Consider the following 23,614-nt stretch of genomic DNA (forward strand, 5'->3'; position numbering starts at 1 on the left):
GGTAGTAATTATTTGCGTATTTGATGAAAACGCGCCATTTGAGGGGATTTGAAACGGTACCTCAGACTCGGCAAAGATATTTTACCCTCTTCAAATAGGGAGAGAACAACGAAACGTCAGATGAATTTATCTTAAATTTACTTTAATTGTGGTTATACCATGTTTTAATAATGATAATTAAATCAAATGTTATGCATAGACTGCTACAGGCTATTCATTCAATGTACTCCAAGGTACCAATAATGGTACAACAGTGGTACATTTTCTTGAAAACCATGGTACTACTACTACGTGGTATTTGTTGTTAATGTTAAGAGAAAGTCAAAACCGTTCTTGGTTGCAGTGTTTTTGTTAAAAGATAAAATTACCATTTTACATAGTAATCTAGATTCTCACGCACAATTACAAGTCCTAACCATTTTATTAACAGCTATTCTTACTTCCAATGATACACTAAAATGAACTGACCTGTGATCAGTGAAATGGCTTTAGGTTGCCTCAGTAATTAGACAGTTTTTAAAGGTCAGTCAAAGAGCAGGAGGTTCATGTCGAACTGATGTGGATTTGGTGGTTGTCTTGACTGAGATAAATTAGTGTAATAATGACCAAGAAGAGAAACACAGACTTCAGTCAGTTTAGACATTAGGAATTAAACCGGAGATTTGAATTATCAGTATATTAAGGCAATAAAGTGGTCAGATATTTAGATATTAAGTTAGGCAAGTCCTACAAAGCATACATTGTAAAAAGTGAAACCTAAATTGTTTCCATCCTACATCCTGTCACCTTTAACCAGCTTGTGTAGAGTTTTTCTTTGTTTTCGCTTTGTAAACTTCAGGAAGAGATTAGGTGAGGTGACACAACTAATATCTGCAGATCCTTCTGAAACCTGAAAGACACAGTTTACTCATTCAGCAGACTGACCACAAAAACAAGTTCAGTCAAGTAACTTCGAGTTGTAACACCTAAATTACCTTTTTTATTCAAGTCAAAAATACTACTTAATATGGCTGATTCAATCAACTACATTAGGTTACTTTAAAAAGTCATTTTTAACAATCAGGTAGAATTGTTTTAAAACATTTTAAACATCATCTGTTTCATGACTTTTTCCCTTTATCTTCACCCAATGAAGATGAAATTAACTCTGACAAAACAAAGTGTGTCTGAACAACAATAAAGTAGTTAAAAAGGTGAGAAGATCCACTCAGACAGACCAAAGAAATAACATCAGTGGGGCTTTACCTTTGGTTTTGCAATTGAATAGTCAACGGAGAGGCTGTTAACACCGTAGGACAAAAGCACAGACCCTCCACCTCCTGCGAGAGACAAACAAGCACATTCCACAAGCAGCAGGCGTCTAAACCTGACTGTCTTATCTTAATGCACATGGAGCAGCTGTTGAGCTCAATTCTGGAAGTAATGCTGAAGTAGGTTTTTAATCAAGAGGTTTGAATTACTTATCCATGAACCAAAAACAATGAAAATACTTTTGGAGGAGACTTAGAGGAATATGCCTAAATAGCTCAGACATAAGCCAATTTGGAATGAGCTAAACAGAATTGAATAAATTAATTGAAGTTGCATCTCTGATTTACGTCAGTCTGATTCAAACGAAACTCATCAAAGTCTTTTTGAATGATTCATTTGAAAACGTGGCTTATAAGAGAACAACTCAATAAAAAGAAATTTTGTTATCATTGGTTTGCAGCACACATTCTTTTTATCTCATCTTTTTCAATTCATCAAGCAAATAACTTGAGTAAAATATGATTGGGTTTGCTGTGGTACTCTAGATTCAAGCAACGGAAACAACGCTGCATAGTTTGTGTGATAGGCGACATTTAAATTTTACTCTTGCGACCTCTTGTGGACAGTCAGGGTTATACATTACCTATATAAGATTCTCAAACTTGGCCCATCATTTGCTAAAAATATACTATAAATACAAAACAAATAAAAAAAACTGAACAGAACCAGAATATGGTCATTAAGTATTTCTAGGGCTTGATGAGAACCAGTACATAGCTCTAGATTGTAAACAGTCCAAGACCGTTTTGCCCTGCGTTGCCTTCAGAATTTTCCCATGGCAAACACTGGAAATGCTTCCTCTAAATTTGAGGAAGAGAAGCCCTAGCAGGCTTAAGTGGAGCACAGATTGTATTTATCCACTTTGTCAACAATAAAGTTCCTCAAGTCATCTGCCTCCTTCTGCAGTGCCTCCAAATCTTTTATCCTTTCCTCTTTTCTTTCAGCTGCAACCAGAATCCTTTTCTCCAATTCTGAAACGACAATGATAAAGGAAAAAAATTCTATTGCTAACAAGAAATTAACACCTATAGAAATCTGTAACCCGTTAAATCCCAATGCATACTGCTTCTTATGATACTGTACCTTCAATTTCCTTCATTTTATCTTCCACATTTTTAGCCAGTGTTTCTGCCTCTATTGTGATGTTCTTCAGACGTTCGTTAGCCTCTTCATTAACATTCTGGGTTGTGCTATTCAATTTTAACTTTTCAAACTGCTCTTTCAGTTCCTCAAGATCCTACCAATGGAGAAAAGCAATCCACTTATAACAGGTTAAATATGCTATATCTAAAGGCAGCTGTACCATCTTTTAGGTTACTATTAGTACACTTTTAAACAGCAACCATGTTTGTACATCCAACATATAGCTTATTTAAATAAATATATGTATTTGTGCTTGTGAGACTTACCTTTTCGATGTTTTTGGCACTCTCAAGCACTGCATTGGCAGCATCTTTGGCCTCCTTCCCCTGAGCTCTGTTCATCTCCGTCTTATCCTTCAAGGCCTTGATTTCATCCAGTAACTTTTTGGCACGAGTCGAATCCAAATTATCCTCAATATTTTTGAGTTTAGGTTCAGTCTGTTTAAAAGTGATGAGAAAATATTGTTATAAAGCAGTTTATTAGGGCAAAAAAGTAGAAATTATCTCTCAAAATAAGTGATAATGCATTGAGAGCAAAACAACAAATCAAAAAGTAAAGAAAGTTACACCATACACGTCTGGAATGACATGAAGGTGAGTAAAAATTCCTTTAAACGTGCATGTATTGTTTAGTAAAATAAACCATTACCTCATTAACTCTCCCCCTGATAATGTCATTGTTTTCTTCAGCCTCTTCCAGATCATAGACTATCTTGTCATTGAGCTTTGCTGTATCATTGAGTGCTTTCTCTATCTCCCTCACATTGATAGCCTTGGTTCTGTTCCTGGTTATGCAACAACCAAACAGGATTAGTGATGCTGGTGTCCACAAGTTTAGCTTTATAAAGCACAATGAAATGGTAAAAACTACAGCTTTGACACATTGACTTCATTACTGCAGCCTCACAAGATTTCTTGGGCCCTCTCCTTCATGTCTTCAGCAATTCTGGCTTGTTTTTCCAAGTGCTCTAGATCATCGTCGAAGTCTGTGACGTTTGCCAGGATCCTCTTGATGTCCTCTATCATGTCCTTGATCTCATCAGGGGATTTGGGCAGCTGAATGGACAGCACAGCATTGGCCAGTTTCTCAATGTCCTCTGGCTTCACCAGCTCGTCTGTTAAGGTACAATACTCAACTAAATTTACATTTTACCATGTGCATTTTATTTTACTCTAAATGTACTGTAATTGTAAGTGGTAGTTTTGTCCTAAATAAAAATGTATTCTTCAGATTCATCCCTCACATCACATTAAGGCTATGTCCGCACGAAGCCAGAGCTTTCCCTATCCGATCTTTTTTTTCCCTCGTCTCAAGAAATATCTGCGTCCACACGAAACCACAAAACTGACACAAAACGATGTAGTATACATGCCAGACCAGTATGTGGCGTTGTAAATCTGCGGTATGTTTTTGACGTGCCTTAGCATCAGCTTCCTTGAGTTTACTGCGCAGATCGGTAATGTTCTTCTCGGTCATCTCTGCCAGTTTGGAGGCATTGAGGCTGATGGGTAAACTCCCTGTACAGGCAGGACCCCCGCATATCCCACATGAAGCTGCACCACATTTTGCCTTCTCACATTCTGCATCGCCTGGAGCCCCACAGACCTACGGCAGAAAATTTGTCACTGCAATACACATATATTTCTTCTTCAAATTGCAGAATGAAGTTTTACTCTTCATTCACCTCCTCGTTGAGGCTGGCAACACTCAGAGCTTTCGCTTTCCTCTCCAGATTTTCCATTTCTCCTATACGACACTTTGAAAGTTCCAATGTAACATTCTCTCTCGTCTTCCTGGAGGCTTCTTGGGCCTTTTTAGCTGCTTCCACTTTCTTCTCACTGTCAGTGAATTCTTCATAGAGCTTTTTGATCTTATTTAAAATATCTATAGAAATGACACACACAGTAGTTGCATAATAGCTCACAATGCCTTTAAAAGCCGAAATGAAGTGTTATAATGTTCACAAATGGCACTCTGATTCTGCCAAACCAACTTTTCATGTTGGTAATCACTGAGATTTGACTTTTCATTTACAAACCATTAATAGCTTTTACATCTGTCGCTGGAATCTCTTTTGTCTTCTCCCCGAGATTCTTCAAGAGTCTGTTGAACTCAAGTCGGATATTGTCGATGTCAGTGTTGAGCAGTATGGTTGGATCAATAATGATTATGTTTGGGTCAATGGTCTCTGTTTCGTTCCTGAGGAGTAAGTAGAAAGACATGTAAGATAAAAGTGGGCATTGTACAAGACTACTGTAATCATTCCCAGTTGCATCATTTCAAAAAACATGTTCATGATAGAAGATATGTATTTAATAGTCATCTTAATAGTCATCTTAATCATCTTATATATTTGAAAAAATTAATTGATTTGGAATAAAAATGAGCATTGTGTCATTGACCCAGAAATATTATAGTATGTCAATTAAATTGTGTAAAATTATATTACCTAATGCGTGCCAAGAGCTCCTCTAGTTTGTTTAGCTCATCCTTGGCAGTCATGTTAGCCCAACTCTGCAGCTTCTCCAACAAATTCCTTAAGTTTTGTAGTTCAGATATAGGCCGATCGTCTTCAGGACATGGCCTTTTAGTTTCTATCCTCTCAATATCTAGTCTAACATCTGAGACAATTTTCTCCCAGAGGTGGTAGCAGTCATGGCAGGGTTCACAGGCAGGAAAGTTTGTGTCATGGCCTGGGGCGCAGTCATCACAGAAAAGGCCAGTCACCCCTGGCTTACACAAACACTCACCCGTGTAAGGGTCACAAGCTGGATAAATGGTCCCCTCCATGTTACAGTCACAAGCTGAACAAAAGATGATATAATTTTGTTTTAGTCAGCAGACAATGACTTGGAAGAGAGCAAAACTCTGTGTATATTAGCTTACACATGCACTGTATATCTGGGTTTCCAAAGTGATTCGGCCCACACTCATCACATTTTCTGCCTCCATACTCTGGCTGGCAGAAACACTGGCCTGTGATCTAGAAGGACATAAAGTATAGGTGTAAAGCCCAAAAATCCATTATAGCCATCCATGTGACGAGACACTTCTTCTAAAGTGAATTTATTGTATGAATGATTATATAAACGGAAGATATTAACCTTGACACAGATGTAGTTGAGAGCATGTTCTGGATCACAATTACATGGCTGGCACCCAGACTCCCCATCCAGGTTCCAGTATCCATCCTCACACTCATTACATAGGGTTCCCTTGACACCTGTGCGACATGGGCACTGGCCAGTTTCCTGGTCACATAAACAGGGGCTTCCAGCTGGACACTTTGTGTCATCTGTGCCCCTCCGGTCACAAGAACACTCTAAGTAGACAATAAAAACATGGCATATGTTGTTTATGAAGGCAAATAAAAACTTAATAAATAATAATAAATATCTGTTGCCAAAACAATGCGTAATTTACATGAAGCATTTTGTCCCATATAAAAAACGTCTTTATCCTATCTGTTTTGTAAATGCACGTTATAGATCTGATTGTGAATGATTCATCCATGTAGTTGTTACTTCTTTTTTGGATTTCATCAAAATGTCACACTAGATCTGGTGACATAAGCCAGTCATTTAGTCCACTTAAACCTCACCTCTTCCCAATCAACTGTAAGCTCGCATTCATTTTTGAATGCAACACCCTCAACTCAAACCAACCAATTAACAACTGAGAGTTTGCCCAATTTTTTCGATAATCAGTTATGATAATCACTGGGATGAACATTACAATATGGAAGAAAATATCTGTTACTACTTCTCCGTTTGATTATGACTTCAATATTAAAATGTATGTGCTTATATTTTGGGCCACATTAACAGTTTTCTCTAAGTTATCTATTTCTTAGTTGCTATAATTATTGCTGGAAATACCCACTTTTTCATGTGTTCAATCCGCAGGAACTGGGAACAATTTTAGTTACAGGAATGCCTTTTGCGGGGACTGAATTAGCTCTTACTTCAGAGTAGGGTATAACCAAGTACAACAGGGACTACCAGTGACGTAAGTGTATGCTGATTGGCTGAACTCAAGCCATATGGCACCCGCCATTTCTAAAAAGCCATGTAAACACACAGTAAACACACCCGCCCTGGTGGCTAGTTCCTATAACTACCCGGTGTGAAAGCCCCTAAAATGTTTATCATTTGCGTTGTCATTGTTTTGTAATTAGAAATAGGAAACCAGAGAAATTTGGTTCTTTTTGGTTGTTATTTGGGCCACATTAACCATATATTTTTTTTAAATGTTATTGTTTCACCCTGTTTTATGGACTTTGTAAGGGTGTCCTTGAGTGCCATGAAAGGCGCCTATAAATAAAATGTATAATAATTATAATAATAATAGAGCAATGTATCCTTTTAAACCTGTACCTTTGCAGTCTTGAGTGAGTGCATTGCCATAGTATCCACGTTTGCAGCTCTGACAGCGTGGCCCCTCTGTGTTATGTAAGCACCGCAAACATTCGCCAGTTACAGCATCGCATGCTTCACCGTCACGAGGATCAATGTTATTGTTGCAACAACACTCCTCACATCGGCCGCCTGGCAACCTCAGATCACCGTAGTAACCAGGAGAGCAGGAGTCACAGTTTAGGCCTACAAGAGTAAGGTAAAATTTAGGTGTTTTTATTTTACAGTGTTGTATCTTTACTTCCCTCACTGTGTTACATCAAATGCGTAACGGGAAGACTCTTTGATGGTTTTGGAAATGCTTTGTATGAAAGAGTGAACAAGGACCTGTATGTCCAGGCAGACATTCACAGTATGGAGCTCCAGAGTATGGATCTTTATTACAGGAAATGGCAAAGAAGCGCCCACTTCCGTTCACATCTGGACATAAGCATGGCTCACATGGCTTCCCAGAAACAGGGCCACCAACATAACCATCCTTACACCTAGAACAGAAAATGACCATTAGCATCTTAAAGGGATAGTTCACCCAAAAACGAAAATTCTGTCATTAATTACTCACCCAGATGTCGTTCCAAATATATAAGACCGTCATTCATCTTGAGAACACAAATTAAGATATTTCTATTATGACAACTCTCAGAAGATTTTAGCATGGTAATGGATTTGACAGTGTTTATTTATTTAGTCTTGGTGGAATAAATCTGCTACGCTTCTGCTACTGAATTGCTTTTGCTGTTGGTTATTGCTGTATTTTTGTTTTCTTTATGCACAAAAAGTATTCTCTTAGCTTCATGAAATTAAGGTTAAACCACTGATGTCACATGGACTATTTTAACGATATCCTTACTACCTTTCTGGGCCTTGAACGTGTCAGTTGCGTTGCTGTCTATGCAGAATCAGAAAGTTCTCGGATTTCATCAAAAATATATGAATTTGTGTTCTGAAGATGAACGAAGGTCTTATGGATTTGGAACGACATGAGGGTGAGTAATTAACGACAGAATTAAAAATTTTGGGTGAACTATCCTTTTAATTGTAAGGATTAATTTATTGTAGTGTAACACTGAAAATGAAACAATATGATATCAAATCCTCTCTTGCCTTTCACAGTGGGGTCCAGCGGAGTGTTCCCTGCAGTCCAGACAGTCTCCAGTGACCAGGTCACAGATGTCAGCCAACCCGTTGCATTGGCAACGTCTGCACAGGGGAAAACCGTAGTAACCAGGGTAACATTTATCACATCGACGAGCAGTTACTCCTTCTCGACATGAGCATTGACCAGTTGTCTGGTCACAAAGCTCAGCGGTAGAGCCAGACGGATCACAGTCACATGCTAGAGGAGTCAATAACAAATAAGAATGTCCAAGATAAAGAATCTAGTTTACGAAACATGTGCCATGTTCTAAAAACATTCTGTTTGTATTCATATTTCATATGGTTTCGAAAATGTTTTTTTAAATAATATGTTATATATCATGTCATCTCTGAATATGAGAATGTGGCTTACGTGAGCATCCACCTGGCCCAAGCCCATATGTCAGAGGAGTACAGGAATCACAGCACCGACCAATAACGTGGGGTTTGCATTGACACTGTCCACCAAATTTACTGCAAGATGAGCCATACGCTCCAACATGATGACAGTTGCAAGCTGTTGATTTACACAGATGCATATAGTTAATACAAGGTAACAATGCATCATGGAATTAAATGCGTGTGTATATCTGTGATGTAAATTTAGACGATACTCACACACTGCACCATTGTGAATGAAAGCTGACATACTTCCAATAAGTTTCTCACATACTTCAGGAAGGGTGTGCTGTCCTGCCTGTGCGCCCAAATCAATACAACGGTATTGCTGAAACTGAGCTAGATATGACTGTGTGCAGAAGTTTGGGAGTGAGTCCACTTTGGGAATGAGGCCCATCTATGGAACGTGAATAAGGATAAATAAATTTACTAAACAAAAGGTAGATAATTTTCAATTTCATCTTTTCCAATGATCTTGCAAAAACAAGGTCTGATTGTTTGAAATCTTACAGAGTCGATCAGGATGTATGAGCTGATCTGAGGGTCGGCACTGGGCTTCTTTCTAAAAGTAATGTCCACATGGTATTTATTACCATCACTGAGGCATATTGGAAGATCCAGTGTGGCTGTCCTGTATGTAACGAGTTAAATGTAGTTAGATGAAGTAGATCTAGTAATAATTTTACTTGACATGAAAAATACTTTCAAGAGCCTGAGCTCTTAAATGATAGTTCATACAATGAAAGGTAATGGGGTCCAAACCAACATTTGACCCCACTGACTTTCAATGTATGAACAAAATGTATTTTTTCTATTCTGCAGGAAAAAGAAGATCACACGTTTGGAACAGCATGGGCATTACATAAGTAAACAATGCCAGAATTTTCCTTTTTGGGTGAACAATCCCCTTTACTAAATTAGCACTCAACAAAAACCTGTTAAATATATGCAAAATACACTATACAAAAATCTCACCTTCCAGAGGCTGGAAGAGTAAACATTTTATCAAACGGGTCATTCAGACAACGTCTATCCCCTGATCCAAAAGATACAACGTTCACAAAAGCTGTCCAATCATCGGTGGACTGCAAAGATAATATTTTGAGTACATAAATGTGAAATGGACCAAAACATTTCAAACAAACACTGACATTCAAATATTTAATGAAAAGACTGGCTGACCTCTGGTTCATAGCGGACAACTACATAGTAGTCAAGAGTAGCTGGTATATTGCTGACATTAAATCTAAGTCCAGCCCCATCCTGAACTCGCACAAAACCCAGTCCAGTCCAAGTGATGGGTTGATCTGGGGTGCGCTGTTGCAGGATGACCTGAAGAGGTGAGCCTGGTTCAAAGGGGATTGTCCTCTGCACAGGAATGATGAAGTAAGACAATCACATTCAATTTTGTGACAATATAATTGGACACATTGTTTATCTGACGGTTCAAACTTTACCTGGCCTAGTCTTCGTCTTCGAGTTCGCCGCTTCTCACGCTTGACCACCACAACCCTGCCATTACTGATCTTGAAGTCATAACCTCTCTGTCTATAGTAGTGCTCACAGATGGGTAGTGTGACATGGGGATTGAATGGGGTCGGAGACGGCTTCACCGTTGGGGGTTCAGGTTCTTTATAAGGTGTTGGGGAGGGTTTTGGGGCAGAGGGGCAGAGAGGGAGCTTGGTTGGTCGTACAGGTATCTGTTCCAGGGGGTAGACTAATGGAGGGGCTTGTATAAATGGAGAAATTGCCATCTGTGGAAGTGGAAATGACCCTAAGTCATGAGGGTCTCTTCATTCTTATGAATGATTAAGAATATAATTTAGTACAAAAATCACATCCCAGTCTCTCACCCGAGGTGCTGCGTGTTCAGCCTCATAGATATAGAAATCAAGCGGGGCCAGGAAATATCCAAGGACCGGCTCACTGCATTTGGGGCCTACCATGTTAGGCCTGCATTCACACTGGCCATCCACTGAGGAACATCTGTGTGAATATGCACATACAGACTTGTAAACAATTAATCTGTGGTTTGTTTCAGAAAGGAAACTGTAGTATCATACTCGGTTCTCAATGCCCCTCCAATGTCACAGTCGCAGGGTAAGCAGCCATAGACTGTGTTTCCCAGACCCCAGTAACCTGGCTGGAAAATTGGACAACAAAGCGGAATATCAACATTTCCAAGCATTAATAACTATTTAAGTTTATATCCTTGTGGTCTAATGGAGAGGTTCAGCTCACCAGACACTGGTCGCACTGTGGGCCGAAAGCAAATGGCTTGCAGATGCATGTTCCAGTTGTTTGATCACAAGGGTTGCCAGTGCGTATAATTCCCATGAAATTACACCTACACACTGGACATGTATAAATGAATGAATAAGGATCAGATAAAAAGGCAAGTAGGTAAATGCAAAAAGCCTTAGCTATTCAAACTCATTTTAAGACGTTATTGAGTAAGAAATGCGCCAGTTGAGTCCCATTCTGTGGGTGAAAGAACACTTACACTGACAGCCATTAGGGTCGTCCCAGCTGAACCCATAGAACCCAAACTTGCAGCGGTCACAGCGCTCTCCTTCAACATTCTGTTTACACACACACTGGCCAGTCACTAGATCACACAGACCACGGTCCACTGAGCCATCAGGATTACATTCACAAGCTGGATAGGAAACATCAGAAAGATCAGGCCTTTCCTAATGGAGAATGCTGTACAAATTCTTGTCCAGGCCATAGTCATTTCTAGTCTGGACTACTGCAATGCTCTTTCTGGCTGTACTTCATCATGTGCAATTAAGCCTCTACAAATGATTCAGAACGCAGCAGCTCGACTGGTCTTCAATGAGCCCAAAAGGGCCCATGTCACACCTCTTTTTATCTCTCTGCACTGCCTACCAGTTGCGGCTCGCATCAGTTTCATGATATTAATGCTTGCTTACAGATCAGCCATGGGCTCCGCACCATCCTACTTCCACTAGCTCTTACAAGTCTACATCCCCTCCAGAAACTTAAGGTCTGTAAGTAAGCGACGCCTTGTGGTACCATCACAGAGAGGCACAAAATCCCTTCCCACCCTCATCCGGAATGCTAAGTCCATGGCAATATTCACGAGACAGCTGAAAACTCATCTCTTCTGGGAGGACTTAAATGCATCCTGAAAAGTTATTTAGTTTGTTTTTTGCCTCTTTATGAAGAATTGCTTCTTGGATTGCTCATTTGTAAGTCACTTTGGATAAAAGCATCTGCTAAATGAATAAATGTAAACATCTAAGTACGCTTTCCACCGGAATGGAATGATTATTTCAGAGGACAACAATGAAAAACACAATAGAATAATTTCTTTGTGCATCTAGAGGATTTTATTGTTCACCAGGTCACTCACGTATACAGGCATTGGGGTCGTCCATAGAGCGTTGAGGGTCCTGGTAGTAATATGGCCCACACAGATCACACTGGGGTCCAGCACGGTTGTTCCTGCAGTCATCACACACACCACCACTAACCCCACCAGTGGCCAGATAGCGTGCTAAGTCAAAGTGACACTTCTCTGAACGACCATGGCAGTTACACCCTGAAACATTGAAGGAAAAGTTGCATATGGCTTTTCATTGCTACAGTTCCTCCAGCCACTTAAATTGTCTTTTGTGTTTTAAACTATCAATAGCCTAGCTAAGTGCCACTTACTTCTGCAAACATCCGAGTCTGTTTTTCCACCTGGCCTCCAGGGGGCGTCATGGTAGAAGTCTTGACAGCACTCACAGTTGATCCCTGCAGTGTTGTGTTGGCAAACACATTTAGCATGTACCTTGAGCAAAGACAGAAAAAAAGCAAATATCAAAATATTGTAAAACATACAATCATTTTAAAGCATATATAATTTCTTTAAACTAAGCTAGTAATTTAAGAATAAAAACAGGTACCTACAAAAGCAGAGCAAAACCTTTCTACTACACTAAAGCATGACAGGTAGCAATTATTGTTAACTGCCCTATAAAGAAAAAATACATTTATGCATATTTTTCAGAAATGGTGTAAAGAACAAAGAATGTGACTATACTTAAAAGTCCCTCCTCAGAAATGTGGATGGGAAATGAACTGTTTCAAATGTACTTGAGACTTTTCATGACTTTGGTAATCTGAGCACAGTATGAGACATTAAGATCTCTTCTGAAAATGTAAAGAAGATACTTAGGAGACTATCTGAGCTCAGGAGAAATGTAATGTCTCCATTAATCTCCAATTAATCTCAATGCTGTCTAGGAGAAACTGTTCAGATATTAAGGAGGTCTCATATGTGCTTTTCCTTTTTAGCAGGAGTATGCTCACCATGCCAGGCTCACTAAAGGTATCTCCACGTGTGCCATCCACGGGAATACACTGACTGGCGTGGCCATTGCAGAAGCAGCTCCCCCGAACCACCATCTCATAGAGGGCATAATAGTACTTATCCTGTGGGTTCTTCCTCCGTCGCGTGAGCAACGTGTCGCCCAGGGTGATCAAACGGGTAAAGTTTACTCGCAGGTTCGTCAGGGTGATCAGCTCTGAGGACCATAAGAAGTATTGCTTATGTTGTTTAAGAATTTACTGATACCATATCTTGTTATCGATATTAGATATTACAATTTTTCAGTATTGGCTGTAACATGAATAACTGTCTTATTGATATCGGCCAAAATTTAAATATCAGTGCATTAGTTATGATTTGGGTCCTGAAAAAGAAAAGCAGGTGCGAACCAGTGGAACAAACTATGTTATGACAAGTTTGAATAGTGTAAATTTTCTTTACAGTGAATTTTTCAAAGTGTCTAGCTCACAATGAGCTCATCATTAAGATATCGAGGCCTTTTGCTTGTTGGACATGCCTTTAGACATCATCCTGGCTTGACATTTTTATTACTGTCATATTTCTAAAAGAAACAAAACATCTTCAAACGAGACATGAACCTTGTATAGTAGGGTCGTAAGGATCATGGATGTCAAAACTGGGATCCAAGGCTTTCAACACCACCTGGATGAAAAGCAAAGTTAGACTGAACCTTATATGTATGTTAACAAGTAATTGAAGAGATTGGATTAATTCAGGATTGCTCTGTGACTATACCTCTCCATCGGTGGACGGCTCTGCCCCAGAGTAGCGACTATCACAGATAAGGTCATCAATACTGTCTGCTAGCCCCTCAGAGACACCGGGGAAAGAGTTGGCACAGTCCTCCGCAAAGTAACGGAAAGCCTTCCAGGTTCTCCCGAAGTCTTTCGACCTCTCGACCAACATGGCAGCAGGCCGAAAACTCTGTTTGAGAGCATTTGTTATCAAAAACATTATCAAATAAAATATCAATGAATTCAAGTTTTTAAATGAGATACATGGAAAGCATTGAACGTACCTTGAACGTCAATATCAGATGACTAAACTGAAACATTGATTCCAGATCCAACTGAATGCTGACTTCATGCACACCTGGAATTTTTAAACGAAGTAAAATTAAGTCTAAATTCTAGGTACCAGCAGAATTTTACTTAAATTAAGTTCATGCAAAGAAGGTAGTTTGAGGAACGCACCATTCTCGGACTGCCACCAGCTCATCTTGCGTTCAGGTTGGAAGGTGGTGATGATGTTCTCTACGCGGTGGCTGTTGGGATTGTGGTGGAGATTGTAGGGGCTCCTGGAGTCACAGATGAAGCACTTGCGCTGATTCTGAGTTTTGAGATAAAGGGCAATGTCTTTAAAATGGCAATATGTAATTTTAGTGTGATGAAAAGAATGAAACTTGTTTTTCTGCTCCATTAACAGTTATGGCGGGTCAACCAAATCAGTCAGATTCATGAATGAATCATTCAGAGATGCATTTCTCATCATGTCTCTCATCATGTTGCTGGTTAGGCTCTGGTCTGCCTGTACTGTGCGCGTTCATATATTTTGGTGGAGGCGTGGCTTCGGAGAGTGATTTGCAGGAAGGGTGGGATCTTATGCTACCTCTCCGGAATTGCCTAACTTACCTTTAGCTACCACACTGCAGTGCATCGTTGGAGAAATTAACTAGCTGATCTTGACTGTTTCCAGAAACCGTAGTAACTTTCTTGCACATCTGTCTTTCGAACCATGTTGGTTCAACAATATACAGTAACTGGTTGTTAATGACGTCAAGTAGGTGGTGGAGTAATAACTTTTGCTAATAAGCATTTTGAGATCAAATTAATGTCCGATTATAGCTATAAATAACAAGCATGGCATTTGAGGACTACTTTGATAGCTTTATTTCCAGATTTTTTTATTAATTACAGGTTCCCCAGGTACCAGGTGCTTCCATTTTCTTGACAAACTAAAATAGTTCAAAGTTTTTGTTGGAACTATGGTTTTGTGAAATACAGAATTGGTAATGATGGAACTTGCAACCATAGTTGCTTAACAATGCTTTAGGGAAATTAACCCCAACCAGTTTTGGATCAGGATCAAAAACTGATGATTCAGAAAACTGATGTGTTCAAAGATTGAACACGACTACTTCTCTCATTAACTCGCCAAGGAGAGTAAGGGTGGATGGCAAGATTTTAATTGAATAAGGACTTATATTTCAGTCTGTTCTTCACACAAAACCAGTGAATGCTTTCAGAATACTTGGAATATAGTGCACAGAGTCTTATAGACTACTTATTGGGTTTACTTTGGAGCTTGACAGCCGCAGGCTTCATTCACTTTTATTATATTGAAAAGACCCACCAAGAAAAGATGTTCTTCCAAAAAAATCACCTTTTGTGTTCCATGGAAGAAAGAAATTTCTATGGGTTTGGAACAACATGAGAAAATGAACAAATAAAGACAGAATTTCCTGAGTGAATTATTCTTTTAAAAACTTCATACAGTAGGGAGCAAGTCGCAGAAGCTCCTGCAGTAATGTATTATTCTATGTAATTAGTGTCTCCTGGTAAAAATTCACAAGGATTTCCTGAAGTAAAGCAGAATATAGTAGGGACAATGAGGGGGGATATGCGGGGTACGTCTTTGTTGCAGGCATGTATGAACAAGAGCTGTCCATCCCATCAATAATCTAAGTTTAACACCTGAGAAACCAACCCGAAATGCATTCAGTGTTTTTACAGCTTCCTTTTATTTATACCACTTGTTATTGGAAGCACCATTGTGGTGGGCTCTTCAGGCCAAGAAAAGTAGTGTAAATATACAAAATGATTGCTGAACGACACACCCACATACCAGCTTTATCACCTGTATAGACAGGGCCGGGGGTATGAGGCGGGAGGAAAGGGGAATATGGAAACAGGCATAAATTAGTCTTGTGGCAGGGAAGAGGTAATGACCTATACGACAGCTCAGGGAGGCATATCACAACGTCTCCTGGCAAAAATTCACAAGAATTTCCTGAATATAGTAGGGACAATGAGGGGGGATATGCGGGGTACGTCTTTGTTGCAGGCATGTATGAACAAGAGCTGTCCATCCCATCAATAATCTAAGTTTAACACCTGAGAAACCAACCCGAAATGCATTCAGTGTTTTTACAGCTTCCTTTTATTTATACCACTTGTTATTGGAAGCACCATTGTGGTGGGCTCTTCAGGCCAAGAAAAGTAGTGTAAATATACAAAATGATTGCTGAACGACACACCCACATACCAGCTTTATCACCTGTATAGACAGGGCCGGGGGTATGAGGCGGGAGGAAAGGGGAATATGGAAACAGGCATAAATTAGTCTTGTGGCAGGGAAGAGGTAATGACCTATACGACAGCTCAGGGAGGCATATCACAACTTGTCTTTAGTATGTATCACCCAAAGGGTCAGCCAGAGTGCTGTCAATCCACACTGAAAAAAAGGGGGAAAAAGCATGCTGTCTCTTTTTAATCTCAGTGTGGGTGCTGAAAAGAGACCACTTTGGGCTTGAACTGTATTCTGGGTAGTTTGGATTGGGAAGATGTTATGTAAATATGTCTGAGAAAACTGTACTCGGAGTCCTGAGGGAAATGTATATGCTTGAAGGTTCAAGGACTTGGGAATTTGTGATATTTTTTCAAATGTTTTTCCGAGTTTCAAAGTGAAGTGTAGTACTAAAATCCAGAGAAGCCTTTCCCTGCAAACCCAACAAGCAATGTTCTGGGAGCAACTCTTCGAATCTACTTTCATTTCTGGTTTAATACTCTGAAGACATACATATTTTAAACCACATCACTGACATTCAGACCTCTTGAAGTGTTGCACTTTTGACAACTGACCTCTAGGTATCCCAGGATGCAATAGTTTTGTGGTCTGTAGAGTCCACAGGTTGAAGAAGCCTTGAGCTGGGCGGCGCGGCCCACCATGAGGTCACCGAGGTTAGGATAACATGAATTCCCCACACATTCATCCTGGAGGCGGACTGGAGCAGCTATCACTACAAATCACAAAAGTTCAGTTATACCAGGTTTTACATTAACTAAACTTCAAGTAATAAAGTTAGCTGCATATTGATGACTCAACCTGTACTAAAAACTGTTCTCCAATCAAATGCTTTCTAGACAGAGAATGCCCCTCCCCTCAATTAACCTGCTATTGGCTAGCAACAGCAAGCAGGAAATCAAGAAACTAAAGCCTGTTGGCTGTTTAATAAAGGGAGGAGCTTTGCAATATGCCACACCCAAACTTCCTGTCTTGTACCTTCAACATACTTTGTATACGCCAAAAAAATGTACGACAATATGTTTTCAGTGGACTTTCAAAATTGGTTTTACTTGAGAAAACATGACTATATATTTGTTTTTTCAAAACAATTTTCAGTAATTGAGATCTGGCAGCAACAGCACATTTTTTCACTTAGACGAACAACTCGTGGACAGATTTTTTGTGCATTAAATCTCACATGCCAACAAATCAATGCGCAAAAATAACGATTCTTAGCAATAGAGTTCAGGTGGCAAAGCTGAACTGTGGATCCATTTGCCTGAATCCTTTCGTAACGGGCACAGATTTGCAGAAAATAACCGTCATTTGGCAAATAAATAATTCATGGCCAGTTACATATGTATTCCCAATATTTGCCTTATGATACACCTCAAATAACAAGGGAATTTATGGTAATTTTAATATCTGGCCAGTCCCCAAACTTCTTCTCTCAAATGGCCTGAATATGCAGATCATTCACAGCTTATATGGAATGAACTCCTCTGGTGTGACAAAATAAACATCTAAATATAAACCTTATTAAGCAGTGAAACAACTCTTTCAATTTTAGAAAAAAATTCTATATAAGTTTGAGTTAGAATAGTTTGCAAGAGCGTGATTATAGACACAAGACACAAGATGTTTTTCCTGTTAGTTAAATGTCCCAGACAACCTCCCATGTAGCTACTTGTTAGCAACCAATTTTTTAAAGACAAGTAAAAGCTTGAAAATAAAATCACAATCAATTATTTCAAGCATTTAACCAAAAACCCATTCAAACAATTTACTAGTTTCTGGGTTTTGGTCATTCCTACACTCTATACTTACAAAAAACAATGATATGAGAAAATAATCTCTGCAGGCTGGAATTTGCAGCTTTAAAGTAACTATCGCCTGATGTACTTAACTAATTTTCAGGAATAAAAACAGGATACTTGAATAACAAAAAATGTAAAACCAAAACAAGTATGAGCCAGAATAATTGCTAAATGACAGTGATTTGTTGAAACTGGCTTTGTTATGAAAATGAAAGAGAAATATGTTGAAAAATATACAATGAAAGACAACTTCTGCATGTTAGAGGATTCAAGTGTCAACAAGTGGGGAAAAAATTCAATCCAAGGGTGGCAAGTGATTACATGTTTCCCATGATTGGGCTCATAGGGTAATTTCACTGTCAGCTTGCAGCGATGTCAAAGACTTGAGCAGACTTACAGAGGAGCAGGAACGTCGATGTCTCCAATCGGATCAGCATAGCTGGACCTATAGGACAAACGGGTGTGTGAAGAGAGAGAAAGGATGAATGAATGAGTGGAGGAGGAGGAATGTGATACAAAATCAATGTGAGAAATATGTCACAAAAAATGCAACCCTTGCCATAAGGCTTACTACCGGTTTAATTAAAGCAAGGTGTCAAAACATCTTTCTCATTGAGTATTCTGCAATCAAAATGTCAAGTACAAGCAATCAGATAAACACCTATGATTTGCAGGCTCTCCGAAGTGACCGAGGGCATCTTGACTGCATTTATCAACACTTTATCTGCACTGTTAATCAGAATTTATCTGGATATCTGTATTTGGATTTATCATTTAGCAGGATATAAAAAGTTTTTGCATAAAATTTGCATCATTAATCATACAGATAGATAGATAGATAGATAGATAGAGCAAGCTTCATTTTAAGGACATTTTTGTTACTTTAAGTATGATAAATAATTTTGGGACTGTTTTTTTTTGGGGGGTGTCCACTTGAAGTCTGCTATAAAATCTGGGTCCTGAAGCAAACACTTAAGAACTACTGACATCCATTAACTTCAGTAGTGTGAGATGAGCCTGTAATTTGATCAGTTTCAGTATGCCTATGACACAAAGAGGAAGCATAGATCATTCACCACAATGCACTAGTCCAGTTTCATTCAAGAAAAGCCACAATGTATTTACGTGACAACAGCCTTGGGAGTACAGGTGGGCTTCTGTTTAAGTCTTACATGTGATGAAACAGCGAATTTAAAACATGCAAGAACAAGTCATTATAGCATTAGATTTGCTTTTAAGCAATGCAACACAGCAGAACAAAACTGGAACTGCCAAAATGTAATTGTCATGCAACCAAGGCCTGCCATCACAGCAGTTGGTACTTCATAAATATCAACAAAACTGATAATATTACTTATTTTATCTGGATTTAGTTGGCTTTACATTTTAGAAACTAATATTTTATTTTATTTGTAATTTTATTTTTAAAAATGCCAAATTTTAAAATTCTACTCTCTACTCACTTCTCTCTCTCTCTCTCTACTTCATAAAGATCAACGAAATTGTGCTAAAATTTAATATAATATTACTTATTTTATCTGGATAGGACAGTTTATCTTTCATATATGATAGTAATAGTAATATTATATTACATTTTGGCACAATTTTGTTTATCTTTATGAAGTGTGTGTGTATATATATATATATATATATATATATATATATATATATTACTATATTGCAAATAAAATCAAATATTAGTTTCTAAAACAAAACCAACTAAATATTTAGATACAATATTGCGATATTAATTGTAATATTAAAAATAAAAATAGAAGTTACTGAAACATTAAAAACAAAATTGCTGTTTTAAAAATACAATAAATTAAATGATTACATTTTCTAACAAAAACTTGCTCATTAACACTACTGATTATGTTAAAACAAAGTCAAATAAAACATTTGACATTTGCACATTAACAAATCTTATTTTGTTGAGGTTATGTTCTTTTTCTTAAAAAAAAAAAAAAAAAAAAAAAAATATGCTGAATTCATCAGATTATTTTAACCACAAAGTATCACCAAAAAAAAGCTCAAAACACATTTTTTATTTTGGACAAAGTACTGACATAGATAACACCCCACGACTGTATATTAAAACATTCTAACCAAGAAATCATTACATCAGCTGTGACAGAATATTTTCCACACATACCTTTACAGATGAAGACAAATAGCATGTGGTTGGACTAGACTTGACTGAACAGCTTCGGCTTCTACCAAAAATGATTCATCATAGTCCAATACTCTATAGAGAACAATAGAGCCCTGACTTACAATTTGCATGTCACTGTATTATTACTCTTAATACCGCAGCACAGCTGGTTACACAGAAACGACTATAAACACTTACACAGTATCACTTCCACGCAGCGGGATGGAGAGTTTGAAGGTGATTAGACGGGGTCTTCTGCTGATGATCTCAGTGTGTTGTGGTCCCGGGCTTGTGTACGCGTACCTGTAGCTGCCAGCAATGGATTGTGCAGTAATAACTCTGAAAACTGAAGCTTGTAAAGACACACCTGAGCTCCCGAGTGTGGGAGAGAAGGAAGAAAAGCCCCAAGGCTGTGTGAGGGAAAAGGGATTATGTTGCATTGAGAGTTGATTTATGCTTGTCATGAGAGGGAATGATGGCTGGATTCATTACGGGAACGCAGTTAATGACACATCAGAGTATAGAAATGGGTTTGACAAGCAACACGAGTTTACGCACTTGGATTAAATGCTTCATACTACTGCTTCAGAAGGTGTGTCTACTAAGAATGCATTTCTTTAGAAGAATGAAATTAATGTTTGGGAATATATAGAGTGTGGTACAGGCTAGTGAGAGCTTCTCCCAAGAATCATTATAAAAAGTACATTGAGAACAAGTTGTAAGAAGCAGTTATAAAGCAAATACTGCACTTAAAATGCTCAGGGGAGTCATTGCACCTACTTTTTTAGTTGTTATACTAAAAGCACCAAATAATAAAAATAAACTATTTTGGGTGCCCACTTGATGTCTGCTATAAAATCTGGGTTCTGAAGCAAAAACCTAAGTTGGACCTAATTTTTAAATGTTGTACTAAAAGCACCAAATAATAAACATAAATGTAAGACGTGTTAGTCTAGTATTTAGTTAGTCTATAGATTTAATTTAGCTTTAACAGTTTTTTCAGACGCTGGTCAATTTAGGGCTGTTTTGTTTCTGCTAAAAAGAAAACACCCAAAATTTTACTACACTTTATTTTTCAATTTGTCTATAGATATCAATTTCAGTACATATTGTATTAGTACATACTGAAATTTTACTAGAATAGTTCACCCAAAATTGAAGATTTTCTGAAAATGTACTCACCCTCAGGTGATCCAAGATGTAGATGAGTTTGTTTCTTAATCAGATTTGTAGAAATGTATCATTACATCACTTACTCACCAATGGATGCTCTACAGTGAATGGGTGCCGTCAGAATGAGAGTCCAAACAGCTGATAAAAACATCACAATAATCCACAAGTAATCCACACCACTCCAGTCCACCAATTAACATCTTGCGAAAGCAAAAAGATGTGTGTTTGCAAAGAAAAAAAAAGTTTTGTTGCTTCTGGCTAAAATACGAGTCCTCCATCCAGAATATTGCTTTCTGGAAGTCGTCTCGTCTGAATCAGAAGAGAAATATGCACAGATCAAGCAACGATTACAAGCAAAAACAGCTCTAAACAAATGTGTCGGTGGATTTTGATGTGCGAAAACAACAGCGGATGGACTTTTTCACTGAAGGAAGTGTTATTATGGAGGCATATTTGGGCCAGAAACGACAATTTTAAGCTAAAAAATGCCTTGATGGATTTGTTGCAGCTTTTTTGCTTCACAAAGATGTTAATTGATGGACTGGAGTGGTGTGGATTATTGTGATGTTTTTATCAGCTGTTTGGACTCTCATTCTGACGGCACCCATTCACTGCAGAGGATCCATTGCTGAGCAAATGACGCAAAACTTCTCCAAATCTATTCTGATGAACTCATCTACATCTTAGATGGTCTGAGGGTGAGTAAATATTCAGCAAATTCTCATTTTTGGGTGAACTATTTCTTGAAAGACATCAACATTTGACGCTTTCATACCTTGAAAGTGAAACTAAATATATGAAATTTGAGCAAATAAGGCCCTCTATGTCTTGTTGTGATTTTAAAGACATCTGTATAGGAAGAGAAGCATTTTCTCTTATTTTTTAATGAGGGTTAAAAGCTCTAACGGTCAGCCCAGGGCAAGAGAAAATGACTTGCAGGTGTTTTTTCCTAACTTTAAGTTTCCAGTCATATTATTTGCAAACACAACACAAACTCATATGAAAGGCACTTGAACAGTTTTCTTGATAAAACGCACAAAACAAAGATGATCTATTTTAATGAAAAAAATTGGAGTGGTCTTAAAATATTGTAATACATATTTGTGTGGATTGATGCAATTTTCCACTGCAATGACTGTCTTCGTCCCATACAAGTGTACATCAATTTAAACACATCTCTATTAAAATCACTACTCACTTCTTCAAGGCTAAAACTAGTTTTAAGCCACATTTTGGACAGGAGTCCCTCAAATATCACCAACAAATGATTGCCCGAATGAAATTAACGCCTGCAGTGGCTGTGGCACAGATACTGATAAACACAGCGCATCTGGCCTACAAATCACAGAAATACATTTTGAAACTTTTCAAAGGCAGATTTTATGATCTCAGAGTCAACAGCTGTGGTAAGAAGCCGCATACCAACCAAGCCAACACATTTGTCATCCCCTCGAGGCTGTTTTTGGCATCTGTAGACATTTACAGACCCAGACAAAATGCAAATGTATCAATCAAAATCTTTGCAGCAAATCTTCACCGAGCCTGACGTGTTTGGAATGTGAGTTAGGGTATTAAATAAATGCACTGGTCCTGTTTATCAATGCCATTCATTTAAGGTAATGTTGACCAGCACTTCATATTGTGGACATGCAAATCATCACACATCATTAATCAGATTACATATCCGACTTGCCGTGAGTTTATTAGTCTTTAAACAGATGCTTTGTTGTTGTGTGCTGTCTTGCAGTTAGTCAATTATTTGGCGATGCTGTTTGGAATAAGTTAAAAGGTTTTAGACATTTTATGCAACACGATTCTCTCATCTTTTTTAATGCAAAAGCACTTTTGATTACAATGACAGGACAGACAGACACATATCTGATCAGTAGTGTTGTTTTTGGCGGCCTGTTTTAATTTTAGTTTTAGTCTAGTCTTTGTGTGAAGCTGTCATTTTAGTTTTTATTAGTTTTAGTCACGTTCATACTCTTTTTAGTCTAGTCAAGTTTTAGTCAACTAAAAGTCTGAGCATTTAGTCTAGTTTTAGTCGACGAAAACTGATGACATTTAGTCTAGTTTTAGTCAATGAAAATTGTATTTTAGTCTCTTTTTAGAAATGCAATTCTATTTAACCCACAACTGATGAGAATATTGCATTTTAGGTGGATATATATATATATACACAGTCAAAAGTTTGGGATCAGAACGATTTTGTTTTTTTACAGGAGTTTCTTGTGCTCATCAAGGCTGCATTTATTTGATCAAAAATACAGGAAAAAAAATTAATATTGTGAAATATTATTATGATGTAAAATAACGTTTTATATTTTAATATACATTTAAATCTAATTTATTCCTGTGATGCGCAGCTGAATTTTCAGCATCATTACTCCAGTCTTCAGTGTCACGTGATCTTCAG

General features: G+C 38.1%; 1 protein-coding gene across 1 annotated transcript; it reads right to left on the reverse strand.

The window, feature by feature from the left end:
* Window positions 1–418: 418 nt before the first annotated feature.
* On the reverse strand, window positions 419–20,346 carry lamb4 (laminin, beta 4). The gene is given in 35 exon segments (XM_016505749.1): window positions 419–2,282; window positions 2,395–2,548; window positions 2,721–2,891; window positions 3,103–3,238; window positions 3,361–3,626; window positions 3,832–4,059; window positions 4,139–4,338; window positions 4,493–4,653; window positions 4,904–5,258; window positions 5,341–5,437; window positions 5,559–5,776; window positions 6,831–7,055; window positions 7,197–7,354; window positions 7,974–8,205; window positions 8,380–8,523; window positions 8,625–8,802; window positions 8,916–9,036; window positions 9,381–9,490; window positions 9,588–9,773; window positions 9,863–10,159; window positions 10,259–10,391; window positions 10,469–10,548; window positions 10,647–10,759; window positions 10,909–11,064; window positions 11,785–11,973; window positions 12,087–12,207; window positions 12,729–12,943; window positions 13,347–13,410; window positions 13,504–13,692; window positions 13,787–13,860; window positions 13,962–14,097; window positions 16,629–16,786; window positions 18,268–18,315; window positions 20,026–20,118; window positions 20,224–20,346. Coding segments are annotated over 34 exon segments (5,478 nt in total). The 5' UTR covers window positions 20,051–20,118; window positions 20,224–20,346; the 3' UTR covers window positions 419–2,142.
* Window positions 20,347–23,614: the final 3,268 nt, after the last annotated feature.

This window comes from Sinocyclocheilus anshuiensis, unplaced genomic scaffold (assembly GCF_001515605.1).
Source record: "Sinocyclocheilus anshuiensis isolate Anshui unplaced genomic scaffold, SAMN03320099.WGS_v1.1 scaffold1139, whole genome shotgun sequence".
Classification (NCBI taxonomy): domain Eukaryota; kingdom Metazoa; phylum Chordata; class Actinopteri; order Cypriniformes; family Cyprinidae; genus Sinocyclocheilus; species Sinocyclocheilus anshuiensis.